The 17,460-nt window shown below is 37.8% G+C and overlaps 2 protein-coding genes across 5 annotated transcripts; one reads left to right on the top strand and one right to left on the bottom strand.

The window, feature by feature from the left end:
- Window positions 1-4,508: 4,508 nt before the first annotated feature.
- Window positions 4,509-12,329, top strand: LOC131144352 (RNA-binding motif protein 25). 4 transcript variants are annotated; one of them, XR_009133789.1, is made up of 8 exons: window positions 4,509-5,199; window positions 7,308-7,561; window positions 7,660-7,812; window positions 7,899-8,319; window positions 8,539-9,231; window positions 9,346-9,929; window positions 11,312-11,700; window positions 11,826-12,329. XR_009133789.1 is itself a non-coding variant. In XM_058092937.1 (8 exons), exons 1-7 carry the CDS (start codon window positions 4,620-4,622, stop codon window positions 11,561-11,563), a joined length of 2,937 nt encoding a protein of 978 aa, XP_057948920.1. In that variant the 5' UTR covers window positions 4,509-4,619; the 3' UTR covers window positions 11,564-11,567; window positions 11,826-12,329. The 4 variants fall into 4 exon arrangements, 3 of the variants coding, with proteins under 3 accessions (XP_057948920.1, XP_057948924.1, XP_057948923.1); XM_058092937.1 differs by having other exon boundaries at window positions 11,312-11,567; XM_058092941.1 differs by lacking the exon at window positions 4,509-5,199 and adding an exon at window positions 5,753-7,042 and having other exon boundaries at window positions 11,312-12,329.
- A 915-nt stretch (window positions 12,330-13,244) lies between these two features.
- On the bottom strand, window positions 13,245-17,152 carry LOC131144014 (mediator of RNA polymerase II transcription subunit 11-like). The gene is made up of 4 exons (XM_058092357.1): window positions 17,020-17,152; window positions 14,332-14,453; window positions 14,135-14,254; window positions 13,245-13,639 (listed from the first exon to the last, which is right to left on the bottom strand). The coding sequence occupies exons 1-4, from the start codon at window positions 17,150-17,152 to the stop codon at window positions 13,463-13,465; spliced, it is 552 nt and encodes a 183-aa protein (XP_057948340.1). The 3' UTR covers window positions 13,245-13,462.
- Window positions 17,153-17,460: the final 308 nt, after the last annotated feature.

The following is a 17,460-nucleotide window of genomic DNA, read 5'->3' as shown; positions in this document are numbered from 1 at the left end:
GGTGGAGCGACACCTAAATACAACCAGGTCGATTAGCACAGGGCTAACCTCAACCTACACAACCAATCTTTTCAGGCTGGATTACCGCCCCCTTAGGCTACACCTGGAATACAACAGTAGTTCAATACAAATCGAGTACAGTGATTGTGCTTTTCAATCAAGCAAATATGTACCAATGACAATCAATCAAATGCACATCAACAATATAGGAATTGTAAGTTCGATGATGTGATTATGTGCAAATAACACTCAGTAATGTATAATCTCAAATATGCACAAGAGTGTTCAAACAAGCTGTTATTTGAAACAAGTTATAATAAATCTCAATATTAGATTAGAGTTTCAAAGATGTTGGTAAGAATATTCAAATAAACTCAAAAGTATTTTCCTTAATGTAATAAGAACAAAAATTGTTTGAAATCGAGCTTGCAAAACGCTTTGCACACAAAAACTATTGCTTAAGGGATCTTGCAATAACAATGCAAAGACCCTCAAGTTAATGAGTTTCCCCACACTAGATTTATCAAGTTAAATCTGTGGGAATATTCTTACTTAACTCTCAAAATCAAATACAATCAACAACAACACAAATGAGAGTTTTTAAGCAATCTAAAATGGAGCACTATCACATTAGGAACTCTCACAATACTTGGACGATTAAAGAAACGAGTGTATGAGAGTATTTGGAAGTAGTATTAGCAAAATAGGCTTTGTAAATTTGAGAGAGTTTTTGCTAATGATCTTACTAATCAACCCCTAATCAAGACAAATGAATGAGTATATATATATACAAGAGGGGAAAATTAGCCGTTTGGGACACGCTGGTAATTTTCAAAATTATTTTAATTATGTTTAAAACATTAACCCCTCATTTAACCTTAATTACCCACGGTAAAATTAAGCTAACCCGAGACTTTCGGTCGACCAAGTCAAAGGTTCAGTCGCCTAAATGGACATAATGGAAAAAGCGAGTTTTCCATTTTCAAGTGCCTGAATTTATATTCGGGTGACTGAACCAGGCGATTTTGCAAATGCTCGAGGTTCGGTCGCCTGTTTTCAAGTTCAGTAAGCCGAACTTGCCAATTCGATTGCCTGAGGGTATTTTTAATGTAAGAGTTTGGGTGCCTGAGTTGTTGAACCAAGTCTTAGTATATGTTCGGTCGACTAAGGGCACTACAGCCAATTCGGTTCGGTCGCCCGAACTCAAGTCAACTTATTGACTTATTCCATTGTTCGGTCGATCGAGGCAAGATACACTGCCAAGTTCGGTCGCCTGAAACCTCATGGTTTTTGGGCTAAGGTCCTATATTCACGTGTATTCAAGTGTGAGGACCTAAGGGCCATTTTAGGGTCATTTGAGCTTACAATTATCTACATGCATGACATGCAGAGATTATTACAGACTCATTTGAAATTAAATTAATACAGTTCCAATAATATTACAACAAATGATATATATATGCCGTGTCTTTATAATTCTTCAAGTTGCTGCATGCTATCAACGTGATCCAGTTAGTATGATCTTACACACAAACTTGAAAGTCATCAAATACAAAGAATATTTGTCATTATCAAAACTGGGAATGACCTATAAGGTCAACAATATAGAATATATCTTTACAAGCTAAATTATTATTTATTTAAGATATTTCACAATAACTATAGAAGACATTATGCGAGTATATAAGTTCTATTTTGAAATACACTTCATTTATTTTAAGACTTTAGAAATTTCATTTTTGTTAACTAAATTAATCCTTTTAGGTTAAAATCTCATGTCCTAGTTGATCTAAAAGACTAAAACAAACTTTCAACTTTGTGTTTAGAGATGTTTTAGATTTAGAGTGGCATTGGATTTTGATAAGATGCATTATAAAATTATATTGAAATTTATTTAAATTCATCAAAATCAAAATCAAATGTTCGAAATTCATGTTCCCAAACACAGCGTAAATATCTTTTTACACAAATTTTGTTGACTTTTAAATAAAAAATGTATCTTATTTTTAAAAAAATATTTTTATCTAAATATTAAAAAAATTAAAATAGAGACTAATAGAAATTATGGAGAATTTATAGAATTTTTTTAAAAACACATTGCTAACAAGTAGGGCAGCAAAAAAAATCGATTTGCCTTGCTCAAACTTGTTTATTAAAACTTTAGTTGGAATGTGTGAAGAGTCAAATGTTTGGTTTGAGTTTGAGTCAAGTTCAAACCAAACTTTAATTTGCTTTACTTAAGTTTGTTTATTATGTAAATGAACGATCTTATGAAATTATCGAGTCAAACTGTTAACATGTTAACTAATAGTGTCACACCCTGAACCCAAAAATGGGGCCTAGGGGTAAATTAGTAACCTAATATGTCACTGTATCATATAACAACGATACAACATAATGAATGAGGGTCCGACCCCATGGGGTTACCAGGCACCCTATACGCATCCATACACAAATCATATACACAGCGGAAAAAGTCATTCTATACATGTACTATACCATACTAGAGTCTATACAAAACAAAACGGAGTCTAGGCTCCATACATACAAAACGTATATCCGGGTGCCAACGTACCCCAAATCCTAGCACTTACCTAAGCGCTACCCGCAGTGCTTTAGCCACTACGCTCCCAACTCTAGGACGCTAGTTTCGGTTACTCGAAGGACCTGTAAAAATGTACGTACAGAAGGGGTGAGACATATCTCAGTAAGGAAGAATGCAGGTTATATCAGTGTGTGACATTTGAGTGTTATCATGACGCAATACATATACAGTTAAATGTAATTTCAGTACTAATTTCACAACAGTGCATACACGCACACACATGATCAGCAATCCCGGTGTCGTCACACCCTTCGGCCTAAAGTCGGCCCGTGCATACGGCGTTGGCCCGTAGCCAACCCGCAAAACACGGCGCCACCGGCACATGGCTAGTCCTAGACTCCCATGACATTGTACCGACGCTAAACTAGTGGATCCACACCCTTCGGTGATTAGCCGATATAGGCTTACGCCCTCAGATATAGAACCGGACACTCTTGCCTACATGGCCAGCGATTTCATATGCCCTCGAATATAGAGCCAGACACTCTCAGTACCTGAAACAAATTCGGAACCTCGTTCCTACTCGCATTTCAACCAAACACAACATAAACATGCATGCTCATATAACCAAACAAACCACACCCATTTGATAATCTAAAATCATGGTTTTCCAAACACTTACAATTTGAATAAGTTAAGGTACGACCATCCCTATAACACTGTATAAATCAACATATACATTTGGTTTTCAAAAAACCAAGGATGCAGCCCGTCGCCCCCTTTTTCCCAAAACTGTAATCATGAAAAACTCATAGTTTTCCCCCATTAGATCCCCCCAAATGAGTAGCCAAAACACACACAGGACCGTGAACCACAGTTCAACCGAGTCCGATTTCAAAAATAACCGACATAAACAGATTCCTCTTACCTTTCCCCCAAAAGACCAATCCCGAATTCTACGACTCCTAAACAGCGAACTGAGTTCTCAAAATCTACAAAACACAGTACAGAAAATACTCACAACTCCGTCCTCAACCAAACTATCAGATTAGAAAAGAAAACCGAGCCTTACCTAGATTTTAAGCCGAAACCTAAAAATCTCCGAAATGGGATTCCGATCCGTAGGTTTTGTAGAGAATCCTTCTCTGACCCTCGTGGTAACGTTAGATCATCGATTCCAACAACGAACGATGAAGAAATCTAGAGAGAGAGAGTAGGATGAGTTATAGAGAGAGAAGGAGAAGATTTTTAGTTAACTTAGCTTGGAAGCAACTAAATTGGATACTTATAGCCCTTTGACTCGGCCGCTCTCATTGACGAATGGCAACTTCGTCGACAAGGCCCTGTAGTCAGTTCGTTGACAAGACAGTAACCTTGTTGATGAGCCTGAGATCCCTGGTTTCCCGATATCTCTTGGCTTCTCCTCGTCGACAAGCCTCTGAACTTTGTTAACGAGCAGAACAAAGTCTTTGTCGACAAAGGCTGCTCAATTTCCGATTTTACCCTTCTCTTTATTATTTAAACCCACATATCACGGTTCAGATTTTTACAAATAGTCTGGTTCTCTTGAAATCTCTCATTTTAAGAGACAAGGGGTTTTTTTAAGTAAAAAAAAAACGTAAAAAGTAACTCCTACTAATACCGTTTTAGGAAATTTTTTTTTTTAATCTGAGGGAGCTAGCATATTGATTTTGAGCATTAGTCTTATTAATAAATTCAGATTATAGAATTTAATTTGAGCGAGACTTTAATAAGATAAACTTTACGGGGACTTGATTCATTTGTAGCCTCAGGGTCAGGGACAAAGGTGGACTGATTCGATGGAGCTGAAGCTGGAATCACCTGCTACCCGAAACACAGCCTAAAACCCCTAAAGTAGGACCGCCCTCGATCCACCGTGTAGACGTGTACGGTCAGAAATTTTACCGCGATGATACAGACAAAACATTCCTCCCCTATTCACCAAAGGGACTAACCTCGCTCTCTCTTCCTCCCCCCCCCCTCTCTCTCTCCCTAGGGCATCTCAAGCCAGACTCCCAACTCCAAAGATCTCTCACCACCCCAAGCTCCTCCTATGGCGGACACTCCGTCTTCTTCAGCAACTCCGGAACCCAATCCTCAGCAGGCAGACCCCGAAACCCCGAATTCAAACCCTCCTCAATCGGATCAACCCGATCCCTCGCCACCTTTGGCACCCCCGGGTCCACCACCAGTACCATCATCGGCAGCATCGTCATCATCGACACCTTCGTTGGCTTCGCCAGCGCCTGTCACAGTAAACCCTAGTTCTACCCCTCCGATGGGGACGCCGCCTCCTCCGTCAATCCCTACTTACGCGCCGCCTGCGATGTCCGGGGGGGGCGTCTTGCCGCCGTCGGCTCCCTCCTTCAGGCCGGCGGCTCCGCCGGTCCCTTTACTGACCCCACAGTTTTCTCCTCTCCCGAACCCCGGCGTTCAAAACCCCAACGTACAGCCTCCTGGAGTGAACCCTGCACCAGTCATGGTTCCCGCCGCAGGACCGGTTTCGGGGTCGGCGCCGATGATGCATTATCAGATTCCACCTGCTCAGCCTCCCAATCCCGCAATGAGACCGTACGCACCAGTGCCCAATGGTTTCCCCGCACCTGCTCCTCAAGGGACTATGCCTCCTCCTGGTGGGTTCTCTTTCTCTCCTCGTCCAATTTTTTTTTTCTTTTCCTTGTAGCTTTTGCACGTCATAAGTAGCTTGTCGAATTATTGGCCATGGCTCGTATTTTTTCTATGAATTGGTGAAAGACTGTTAGCCGTAGCCGTTTATTAGTTAGCGTTTTTGCTGCAAATCTTTTTGAATATGCCATAAGCTTGATATATGAAAACCTCTTTTGTTGTTCTACTTCTATCTATAACTTAAAATTTTAAAAAAAGACAAGGAAAAAAATGAAGAAGAAAGAACATGAGTATATGTTTCAAACTATCATGTGCACCTTGAAACTCAAGATTGTTCAATAGTTTATTGACGGTATATGTATATGTAGCTTATTGATGGTAATTGTGTGTTTTAATTTTTGATCCATTATAGTAGTAATCATATAGCGTTGGCCATTGGGCTAACCACTAATGGAATGATATAGTGGGAAGAGTTTGGCTGAGAAGAGTTCGCAGAGAGTGTGAAATTAGTATTAGTTAAGGGGTATCGATGACAGGATGTTTTCTCCTACAGTGTCTTGAATGATTACGGTGAGAAAGGTTGGAAGGCTTCGTATTGCAGTTCTTTAGAGACACCCCCTCCTACAACTCCTTTTTTGGTATGCACATATTTGCTTAGTTTCCTTGATGAGTAAAAAAGTTGTTATTGTTTCTTTGCTGTAAATGGTCTTGCAGTTTACAACTCACACAATAATTCCACCATTTTTTAAACCATTATACTGTTCATTTGTTATATAATGTATGCTTGTGTCATGTTCAAGGCTACTCCTCCCCTCCTTTTTTCCTTTTAATGGCCTCTTAATGGGTATCAGTTTCTTAATTTTAGACTGATTAAGATACGATCTTTTAAAAGAGGTGTTTGTATCTTCAATGTGTTTAGAGATGGAGGCACATTTTATTTGGTCAGCACTCCATTAAGGGGAATTTGTGGACAAAATTACTCTCTACAAACTAGTAAAACTATGATAAAAAACACTACACGTCATGAATGTCTAGTGTATTGCCCTAAATATTGTGGAAGCTTCATGTTTCTAGTTGTGGAGGGTTTTATGACTAGCCCCTACATCCTTGATGGCCAATCATGGAGGGCTTTTTTCTTTTTTTAGTCAAGAAAAAGTTTTAGATTTTAGAATAATTTTTTTTTGTCTTTAAAAATTATATTCTTTATATTTTAAAATTTTCTTAAATATACTTCAGATACAATATTTTTACTGAAATAATTTTCTTTTAAGTTCAGCAACTGTTTGGTTTTTTACAATTTTTTTTATTTCTGAACAGTTTTTGTTTTTAGCGATTCAGAGGGTTAAATGGACAATATAGACACATTTAGAAGTCACAGATTTAGAATCTGAGATGAGTTCAAGTTTCATTCAGGACCCAGTTCGCTGCATTCAGAAGTTCATTCCATATTCAGCACTTAATGTTTAATTTTATTAAATGATACCTTTGTTGTAGTCATAAGGATACTTTCCCTTTCATGGGTTATTGAGTTTCCAGCAGCAGACAATGTTAGCAATTGAATGCTCGTTTGCTCTTGTATCCCAAGGTATATCAATCCTTTCAATTAATTTTATTCCTCCCTCCCTCTCTTCCCCTCTCTCTCTCTCTCTCTCTCTCTCTCTGTTGTTATTCTGCACATTGGGCTGTTACTATTGAGATACTTAAAGTTGTTGAAATATCAAATGTATTGTTATATTAATTTCCTTCACATGCATGAGATGGCGGAAGTCTCATGTTACTCAATTACAAAATTTCACAATTGGTGCCTGGAATGGTTTTGAGAAGGCTACCGTTTTGCAAGCTACGCATAAGGTAAGCTGACATTGTGCTATACATGATTTGTAAATTCCATGCTATTTTTTATGTTTCCTTCAGGTTATCTGTTCAGCTGGTGATAGTTGCCATGCCTGTGCTGCCATCTCTGATATGATTGTAATGTTTGGTAACAGCATCTAATTGTTCTCGTCATTTTGTTTCTCAACATATGCTAACTGGTGGTGAAAGATTGTTTCTGTTGAGTTCAGTTCATAAACCTGTTCTAAAAGATTTTCGTAGCTATGCCTTTTAATTTATGCAGGGATTCCTCGCTATCCGTCCCCCTACGCACCTATGGTTCGGCCTGGTTTCCCTCCGCGCCCACTTGGTGCTGTTGGGGTGTTGCCTACCCTGCCACGACCTCCTATTCCAGGGATTCGTGGTCCAATAATCCCTGCTGTTGTTAGGCCAGCTGTTGTTCCTATCATTACACCAGCGGAGACGCCACAAACAACAGTTTATGTAGGCAAGATAGCGCCAACAGTTGAAAATGATTTTATGCTTTCTCTCCTTCGTGTAGGTCTCTCTGGCCACTTTGATTTGCTCATGTCATTTCTCAATTCTATCTTTTGAGGACTAGCGTATGAATTCTGATATTTCTACATGTTTTGAAGCTTTGTGGACCTGTCAAGAGTTGGAAGCGTGCTCAAAATCCCACGGATGGAACTCCATTGGGCTTTGCATTCTGTGAATTCGAGTCTGCTGAAGGGGTTCTTCGTGCATTACGCCTGTTGACTAAACTTAATATTGATGGGCAAGAATTGGTGGTATGGTTCGATTTTAATTATGTTTTCATGTGCTAAGTTTAGAACTTTTCCAAGTGTATTTAATATTAAATATGATACATCTACAGCTAAATGTTAATGAAGCAACAAAAGAGTATCTAAAACGTTATGTTGAGAAAAAAACTGAAAACTCAAAGAAACCAAAAGAAACTGAAGCAGAAGGGGATGATAAGATGGAAGAAAGTGGATCAGCTGTTGAGAAGAATGATCCTTCGAAGCCTTCTGCCGAGGACTCAAAGATGGAAGTTGATGATTCAAGAAACAAAGAAAATAATGACAGTGCCAACTTTGGGATTGTTACTGACGAGGACAAGGAAGCTGATCGAGAGGCTTTGGAAAAACTTACTAGCATGATAGAAGAGAGGTTGAAGACTAAACCTCTTTCTATGCCACCAACACAAGGGGCTGTTGATGGTTCTGGGAGCTCAAACCTGGAAACGAACGCCAAATCAAGGGATGGGGACTCTGATGTTGATATAATAAGAAGTGGTGAGCAATTATAACAAGTAAATGAAGTTCTATTGTGCTCTCTCCTTTGATATGTAATCATTACAATGCATATTCATATGTAGTCATATGAGAGTAACTTGTTAATAGTATCACTCTTCTAAATCCATGCACGTGTATGAATGCATACATAGTCTAGTGTTGTATAAGTGTTTATCTGACAGATTGATGTAACTACAGATTTTCGTCATAATCTTGCAGATGCAGCAGAGGATAAGAACGATGATGAAACAACAAGTGAAACCAAACCTACGACTGAGCAAGACAAGCCTGAAGCAAGTTCACCTGACCGGAGTCGGAGGCATGATAGGAGTAGCAGAGATAGGGACAGAGAGCGAGATTTCAAACGGGAAAAGGAGAGGGAACTTGAAAGATATGAGAGAGAAAGGGAGAGAGAGCGAGTTAGGAGGGAGAGAGAGAGAGAATTGAAGATCCGGGAGGCCGAGCAATTATACAAAGAGCGTGTTAAGGATTGGGAAATTAGAGAAAGAGAAAAAGACTATCAACGGCAGCATGAGAAGGAGAGAGAGAAGGAAAGGCAACACCAGCGGAGGAAGGAAATCAGGGATCAAGAGAGGGATAGCGATGATGATGATGACGATTCAAGAAAAAGGAGGCGCAGATTAGAGGAGAAGAGAAGGAAGAGGCTGCGGGAGAAGGGGGAAGACTTGGCTGACAGATTAAAAGAGGAGGAAGAAATTGCTGAGGCCAAGAGGAGGGCTGAAGAGGAACAAAGACTGCAGCAACAGAAAGATGAACTGAAGCATGTGGCTAGTCAGGGAATGAATGGAGAGGAAAAAGATATGCCAGCTGAAGAAACTGTCGTTGAAACCAAGGATGAGGCTGTTGAACATGCCTATAATGAGGGTGATTCTGGTCTTGGAAACCATATTGGTAATTTCTTTCTGTTTCTGTTTTTGTAAACCTTTTTTTGGTTCTTCTCTCATGTTGATTCCTCTTCCCTTGCTATGCCTGTTCTTGAAATGGTTAAAAATTTCCACATGACAGGCGATGGTATTCTACAAAATGGTAATGGTGAGGAATCAACAGTTGCATCAGATATTCGTCAGAGTAGCAATGCTCCTGCTAGGAAGTTGGGTTTTGGTTTGGTAGGATCTGGAAAGCGAACTGCTGTTCCTTCCGTTTTCCATGAAGAGGAGGATGATGACGCACATAAGGAGAAAAAGATGAGGCCTTTAGTTCCTATTGATTATTCTACTGAGGAACTGCAGGCTGTACAACCGAATAATTCTGGGGCAGCACCGCCAAATTTGGCTGCAGCTGCTGAATTTGCAAAGCGTATCTCCAATGTCAATCCCAAAGACGAGAAGCCTGATGGAGAAAGGGAAAGAAGTAAACGTTTTCATGATAGGTCCAGGGATAGAGACCGGAATGATGATGATACTAATCGTGCCAGGGATGAGAACAGAGAGAGAACTCTTGAGCGGGATAGGGATCGGGAACATGGAGTTGATAAACCGAAGTCATCAGATAACAAGAACTACTTGGATAAAAAACAGTTGATTGATATGATCCCCAGGACCAGGGAGGAATTATTCTCATACGAGATAGACTGGTCCATATATGACAAGGTAAGGAACAATATCCAGGCTATGATTTGTAAAATGTTAAAGGTTTTACTATTGAATTGTTTACCTCTTGGGAATATTACAGAATGGTTATTGAGACTTAATTTTTTGATCTCTTGATCAAGACACTTTTTGATAGCTTTGGCTGCAAAAGCAACTCATGTTCCATAGGGAATTTGAGATAAATGTACAAGAAGAAACTTTAGAGGTTTTTTTTTGATGATAGAGATTAGAGTTTTAATTTTGATTTTTTTTACATGTTAATTTTTCTTTCACCTATTTGAGTCCTATATATTATGTAGGAGTAGGCTATTCTGGCAATTCTTTCCTTTTAATGTTACACGATTTCGCGGCAGTTGTTGAGTGCAGGCACATATCTAGGAGTTTAATTTTTCTTATTCCTTGTTATGTGAGTTTTGAGGATCCACTGTAGAACGTCTTGTGCTAGTTCTGTAACTTTGTCAGGTTGATGCATATTCTCCCATAAGCCTTTGCACTTTCCACATGAGCAGTGTAGAACACAGTTCAATTTTACCTTCTGAAAATGTTCTGTGAAACGCAAGAGCGCAGAAGGCTAGAAAGTAGTGATTTGTTTTTGTACTACTTTCTAAACACTATAACTAATATTTATTGGAATTTATTTTTTTAACATTTCTTCAATTATTTTGTATCTTTGAGGTGAACTTTCATTTAAGTAGAAAAATTGGGTGTAAAACACTGAAAAAAAGCAATAGAAATTTTGTAACTTGAGACATTATAAGCTGGGGCCTGGGGTTACGAGAATTGCTACAACTGTAGAATCAGTGTTAGTAGAAAGATCCAATATGAATTTATGCCTGCAGCCATTTTGTGTTTACCCAGATGGAGCTAGGATTTTATTAATCTTGACAGTATAGATTCATCCTATGAATTTGTGGCTGCAATTGACAACTGATCCATTTGATTCCTTGGGCCAAAAAATAACTTTGTCAAGAAATATATCTAGTTCAAAATTCAATCGGAAATGGTTTTACACCCTCTCTTTTTTCCTTTCGCCTCTCAAGATTATTATTTTTATTAATGGTATGTATTGCACCTGTTTCCTGCATGCACATATACAACCAAGTTATGATAGTGTAGTTTAGCTTGGGAACTTTTCGATTCATTTGTACAAATTTTTTTTTTTACCATATCTTTGCATCTAAAGCATAGTGATGAAGCAATATAAAGTAGTTTTTAGTGGAATGGCTCTCTGCTTGTCCATTTAATTTTTGTCATGTCCATGCTCTCCAGAATAATGCAGCTTCTAGTCTTTAGATGATATGCACTAGACAATAGGAAGAGCTTAATTTCTTTTAGTTGATGCTTCCTTTTTGGGTACTAATGGTGTGATGCGCTTTTAACAGCACGGGTTGCATGAAAGAATGAGACCCTGGATTTCAAAGAAGATTACGGAGTTTCTAGGGGAGGAGGAAACCACTCTGGTGGATTACATTGTGACTAGTACTCAAAACCATGTGAAGGCATCCCAAATGCTGGAGCTGCTTCAGTCCATCTTAGATGATGAAGCCGAAATGTTTGTGCTCAAGATGTGGAGGATGCTCATCTTTGAAATCAAGAAAGTAGAGACAGGTCTCTCTTTGAGGCCAAAAACCTGATCAGGCATGTCTGTTCCTTCGATCCTGCTTGGCTGAGGTTGCTTTCATTCTATTTTTCACGGCATTGCTTCCATGTCACTCTCTGTTATGATGTAGAGAACAAGAGAACATTAGAATGCTATAAATGCTCCTCCTTGGTAACCAGAAACAACCGAACCCATTTTTTGTGCCAGTCTTGTGTGCTTTTTATCAATCCCAATTAATACACAAGCTCAACAGGAGGAGCTTGATTTGAAATGGTTGCTTTTATGCGTCTTTACAGGGAAGGAATGGATGGATGGGTGTGCAAGGTTTGTTAGCAGGGTCAAGTCTGCAGTCTCCAGGCACCCTATGGCATCCAAAAGGTCTAACAACGGGCTGGCCCTTTGAAAGCGGGAGGCTCTTTGGAGTGTACTCCCTTGGTGCAATTGCACTCTATGGGATATGCATATTGGTTCTTGAATTGTGGTACCTTTGCTGCATTCCATTAGTCCATGGTGTTTTTTCTTTCTGACCGCGAACATGAACAATGCTATTCTATCCACTCAATCTTGGTCCGGTGGGTGCCTTGGATTGGTTCCTTTGCTGCAGTGCATTCCATTAGTCCATACAGCGTTTCTATTTTTGAAGGTTAACATGAACAATGCTATTGTATACATTCAATCTCCGTTTATCAGTGGTTCTGTACGCAGGCTTAGTGGTGGATGATGTATTATGGCCAGATTGGTTTTTAAGTTTTGATGGTGGAATAATGGTTATAATGAATTTTATGTCATGGATTGTCAAATTGTCATTTTGATTAGGGTTGTGGTGGAGGTGGTTGACAAAAGGAGTTAATAAAATGTCTAGTTGATGGGAATTTACATTGTGTTTTGTGGCAAAATTAAAAAAAAAAATGATAAAGAGTGGATATATATTAGCTGTGGAAAGAAGAAGAAAATTTGTCATCCCAAAAAAAATAATAATAGTTTTTTTCTAGGGAGAAGACCTCTAGCACTACGAAAATGATTATTTACACTCTGCTTTTATATTTTAATGTATTCGAAGACAGTTTTACTATTTGATTCTCACTTCCAACTTGCACATGAAAGATTTAAAAAAAGGGGGGGGGGGGGGAGGGTGTTACAAATTCATTACTTCATTATATGAACATGTACAAGGAAAAAGGGAGTGTCCTATAGCAATTTTTGAAGTGTTATTAATAACTTCCAATTTTTTTATTACTCTATAAAATAGATACAAGAAAAAAAAAAAAAATAAATTTACGATCACAACAATCTTTCATTTATTCGCTATCAAATTCCCATACTTTAACTGAAATATACTTGTCGCAACCCAAAAGTCACCTTAGCCCTCCCAAAAACATAAAAAACAATCTTTTAATTTCAAACTCCAAAGAAAACAAAAATAAGATGATCCTCATTCTCTCTCTCTCTCTCTCTCTCTCTCTCTCTCTCTCTCTCTCTCTCTCTCTCTGTTTTTGGCTGATAAGATGATCTAAGCCAATGTTTGGTCTTTGATACTCTCAACAGAATAGCCAACATGTATATTATAAACACCAACTCCATTCCAACCAACAAATCACAAAGTTTTATGAGCAAAATTCCTAATCCTATGAACAGCACTCCATACCAAAACAACTCCACCCGACCCAAATCATAAATGGATGAAATATCAAACAATTACAACACACTTCTAAGAATTTTGAAGGCATTGGAGTGGATTCCGAATTTACCCATTTTACATCTCTTCTAGTCTTTTAGAATGAACACATTAAATTCAAATGAATGTGAAGAATTTGGCTTCGCACAATCAAGCTTGTAGAACAACAGAACTAAGATCTTCGAACACAAGAGGCAAAGTCAATGCATTAAAACAAATGCATCAAGTTTGGATTACAAATGCCAAAAAGAAGCCTCTTCAAACTACACCATGATAATCATCAATGGTCTGCTTCATCCCATCCAACTGTGCAATGACATGTTCCAGCTTCCGGCAGCAGATCTCATTAGATATTCTTGAACTGTAATCACACTTCTCAAATGGACGATATTCGCATGCACTTTTGATTTCTTCCCGCAGTCTCATTTGGATGTCCTGATTTGCCAAATCCCCAGAAGAAAAAGAAGTAGTGTTCAGTCCACAAAATTTAGCGCCATTAACATACCAACGAAGAAGACAAGTTTCACAACTGATGTATCTAACAAAAAAAGTCACAAGTTCCCAACATCTTGAATCCAAAATGTTGATAAATTGATCTTCACCCGGTAGCATAAGAAGGAAGAAGAAGTGTTCAATCCCCAAAATTTAGCGCCATTAACATACAAGCGAAGGAGATGAGTTGCACAACTGATGTTTCAAACAAAAAAATCACAAATTTTTAACATTTTGGATCCAAAATGTTAATGAATTGATCCTCATCCAGTAGCATGAGACTGGCATACATTAATAAGTTGATCTTTACTTTTTAAAATATAAATTCTGCACACCAATTTTATCACAGAAAATAGGAAAAAAACCAATCTGGAATTGAATTTCAGAATTTTTTTCTCTTCAAAGAGAATAAATTTCTCAAGAAGGGTGTGGACAAACCTTCTTCATAAGTTGCATGAACTCACCACAGTGGCTGTTGACCATTTCCTTTCTAAGGCCGATAGGGTTCAATCGTTCGTCCATTACCTTTCCCGCTAGCTCCAATACCCTAACGATTCTCTGCAACAGTAACCAAAAAAAAAAAAGCATCTTGTTCGATTTTGGATTGGAAAACCCTAATGAAAGAAAGCGATTACCTTCTCGACATCCTGAAGGCACTGGAGTGAGGTGCTTTGGGTCTGCGAATCCACGGAGTTTTGCAGAAAACGGCCGCACAGAGTTGCCTTGGGCGGAAGCACTCGGCGGAGCAAGGGGCGTTCTTATTATTGGCACAGTGAGTAGAAAACGATGCCAGGGTAATTTGACAGCATTTTGTGTTGTGGGCTGGAACGACTTCGTCTTTCCTGGCAAAAGTAAAGGCAATTTTGAAATAACCTGGGTGAAATGTCGAGAGTAGGATGAGCACTCCATTTTCGTTTTGGAGCAAACTCATGAATGAGTAGAAATTTGAACACAGATCAACTGAAAAAAAAAAACTATGAACCAGGATCAAAATTACAATTGAGTGGAAATTTGAACACAAATGAACTAAAAAATGTAGAACTCTGAACTGGGATCCTTCCTGCCAACCACAAAAATCCAATCCAGAAAACGTAGAAAATGAAGAAACAGAGCTAATTGAGTTATCCCACGGCCAGGACAACGATATTCAATAATATAAAAAAAATTATATAATAGTTTACTCATTCATATTATAAATTGATCACCACCCATTGAAAGGACAAATAAAACAAACTTTGCACAATAACTTGGCCTGATTCAGTTACCGTTTACAATCCAAAACTAAACTCATATGGAAATTAAACACAGGAAAAAATTAGAATTGCACACTAGTGGGTTAAGGCAAAAACTTACCTGGGGCAGCACGGATGCCAGTTGCAAATTTGCAAACACCTTAAGACCATCCATCCAGTTTCTGGCTTTAAATGTTTCTCACTGTTATCCCATTTTATACCTTAACCCCGTGAACAATAAAAATAAATATTTTACATTGTTGGGCTTTGTGGAGCCTAATGGTTGGCGTGTGTTTTTCTCTATTTTGTTTCTCAAAGGATTTGGGAATTTCGTGATAATTTCCTTACACACATGTATATCTAGGGTTCCGTGGGATGCAGAGGGACGAAATTTCTAGGCACCTTCTGGTACAAGATTGATCGAAACGGCAAAATTTATGAACACGAGGTTGATAATTTGGCATTCAATTTCCCTCAGCCTTTGAAACCAGCTGCCTACGTGCTGGATTTGGTCGCAGGCTGATCCGCAAACTCAAATGCTCACTCTCTTGTTGTCAATTTACTATAATCTAAGGGAAAAAAAAATGAAAACAAGAAGAACAAACATTTTCGGTACAGAGTTGAGAGAGCGAGATTTCAAGCGACGAAGGAACCTAGTGAAGACTCCATTTAAAATGCTTATAACCAATTAAAAAAAAAAAAATATTTTAATTCAAAATTAATAAAGCAAAATGTGTTTTAATTGTAAAAAAATTATAAAATATTTTCCAAGAAAGGGTTTCAAATGTACTCAATTTTTTCGAAAATTGAATTAATAATTATTTAAAAAAAAAGTTTAAAAAAATAAGTAATTTTAAAAAATAAATATACTAAAAATACTTATAATAGATAAAATTATTTTTAGATAAATATTCTAGATAAGTATTTTTCGTAAAGAAATCTTTTGATTGGAGCATAAATTATTTAAATCTCAAGGAGTTAAAATTTTAAAATAGTCTTATTTAATTTATAAAATTTAAATTTTTAGAATTATTTATTCGTAATGACAAACTATTATCGTAAAATTGGAGTATTAATCAAAAGAACGTGATATTTATAAAAATTTTACAAAAATAAATTAGAAGATATTGATAGATAATTACGAATCTAATTTTACTTACTAAATTGGCCCTAGTTAAATAAAAATGAAAAAAAATTTATTTCGACTTATTTGAGTAGGTAAATTCTTAAAAATCATACTTCACTCAATCTAATATATATATATATATATATATAGCTCATACTCCTATTAGTTTGAAAATAATTTTTTATCTATTATTTGTCATAAACTCATAAAAAGATCACATTATTATTTGTTTTATATTGTCAAGATCAATTAAAACCGAATTTATAATTAATCTACAAACCAATCAACAAGTAGTAATTAAATGATCTAAATACACTTAGCAAAATAATAGTTTGGTACTGATTCTATGAAATCAAAGTGATTATAATGACTCCTAGCAATTTCAGACACTTGTAGATGTTGCGATACCATTCAAACTTAAAATAACAAAAATTTGCTATCCATTGTCATTTTGGGTCAAGGTTTCCGCACTTTACATGTTGCAACATATATATAATTGTTATGTGTCATTTTTTACATTTGACAATATTTAATTCTGTGAAGTAAAGGTCGAATCTTTCACTTTTTAGTTAAATAAAAGTTATTTTATTCATCTCAATTTAATTTGAAAAAATATATAAATAAACTTCAAGAGTATGAAGTGTGCACAAGACACATGACTATATAAATGAAATGAAAATAATCAAATGCTATATGAGTGAAATGAAAATAATCAATGATATATACAAATGAAATAAAAATAATCAATACTATACAAATGACGAAACGCATTTGAGATAAAAATAATCAATACTATGCTCGTGCGTGGCTTGCTATCGTCCGTGCATCTACATCTGCTGGGAGCTGACGAAACACATCCCCTTCAAGGAACTGCATACGGATGCGTGCACCAACCAACTCGCTGTCAGGTGGAGCAAACCCTAACAAACGCTCACACATAGTACGCAAGGTGAGTCATCCCTGACGGTCCGTAGGTCCCTCCACTGGTTCAGTAGTACGATCAGTGACGACTTGCCCATCAATCGGCAGCCCGAACAAAACGGCGATGTCCTGGAGTGTGACGGTCGCCTCCCCATGAGATAGGTGGAACGTGTGCATCTCGGGTCTCCATCGCTCCACCAAAGTTGTGACAAGATACCAATCCAACTGGATATGGGCAATCCAATAAATGCCATAAAACCCCGCATCGCGTATCAGGCGTAAGATGAGGGGGTCTGCCTCCAAGTAGGCTCAGGAAACTGCGTGCCCCCTTGGCAGAACAAGGGGTCGGTGTGCCCATCAGTCCACGCTCGACTGGCCTTGTGATCATCGCCCATCGTCAATACGCTCGGATCAGAAGACCTTGGATCAATCCTGCAAAATGCATTATCGCATTAGAATAAGTATATACAAAAGAAGAAGGGTCT

Source organism: Malania oleifera, chromosome 12 (assembly GCF_029873635.1).
Source record: "Malania oleifera isolate guangnan ecotype guangnan chromosome 12, ASM2987363v1, whole genome shotgun sequence".
NCBI lineage: Eukaryota > Viridiplantae > Streptophyta > Magnoliopsida > Santalales > Ximeniaceae > Malania > Malania oleifera.
This window is presented reverse-complemented; position numbering and strand designations above follow the sequence as displayed.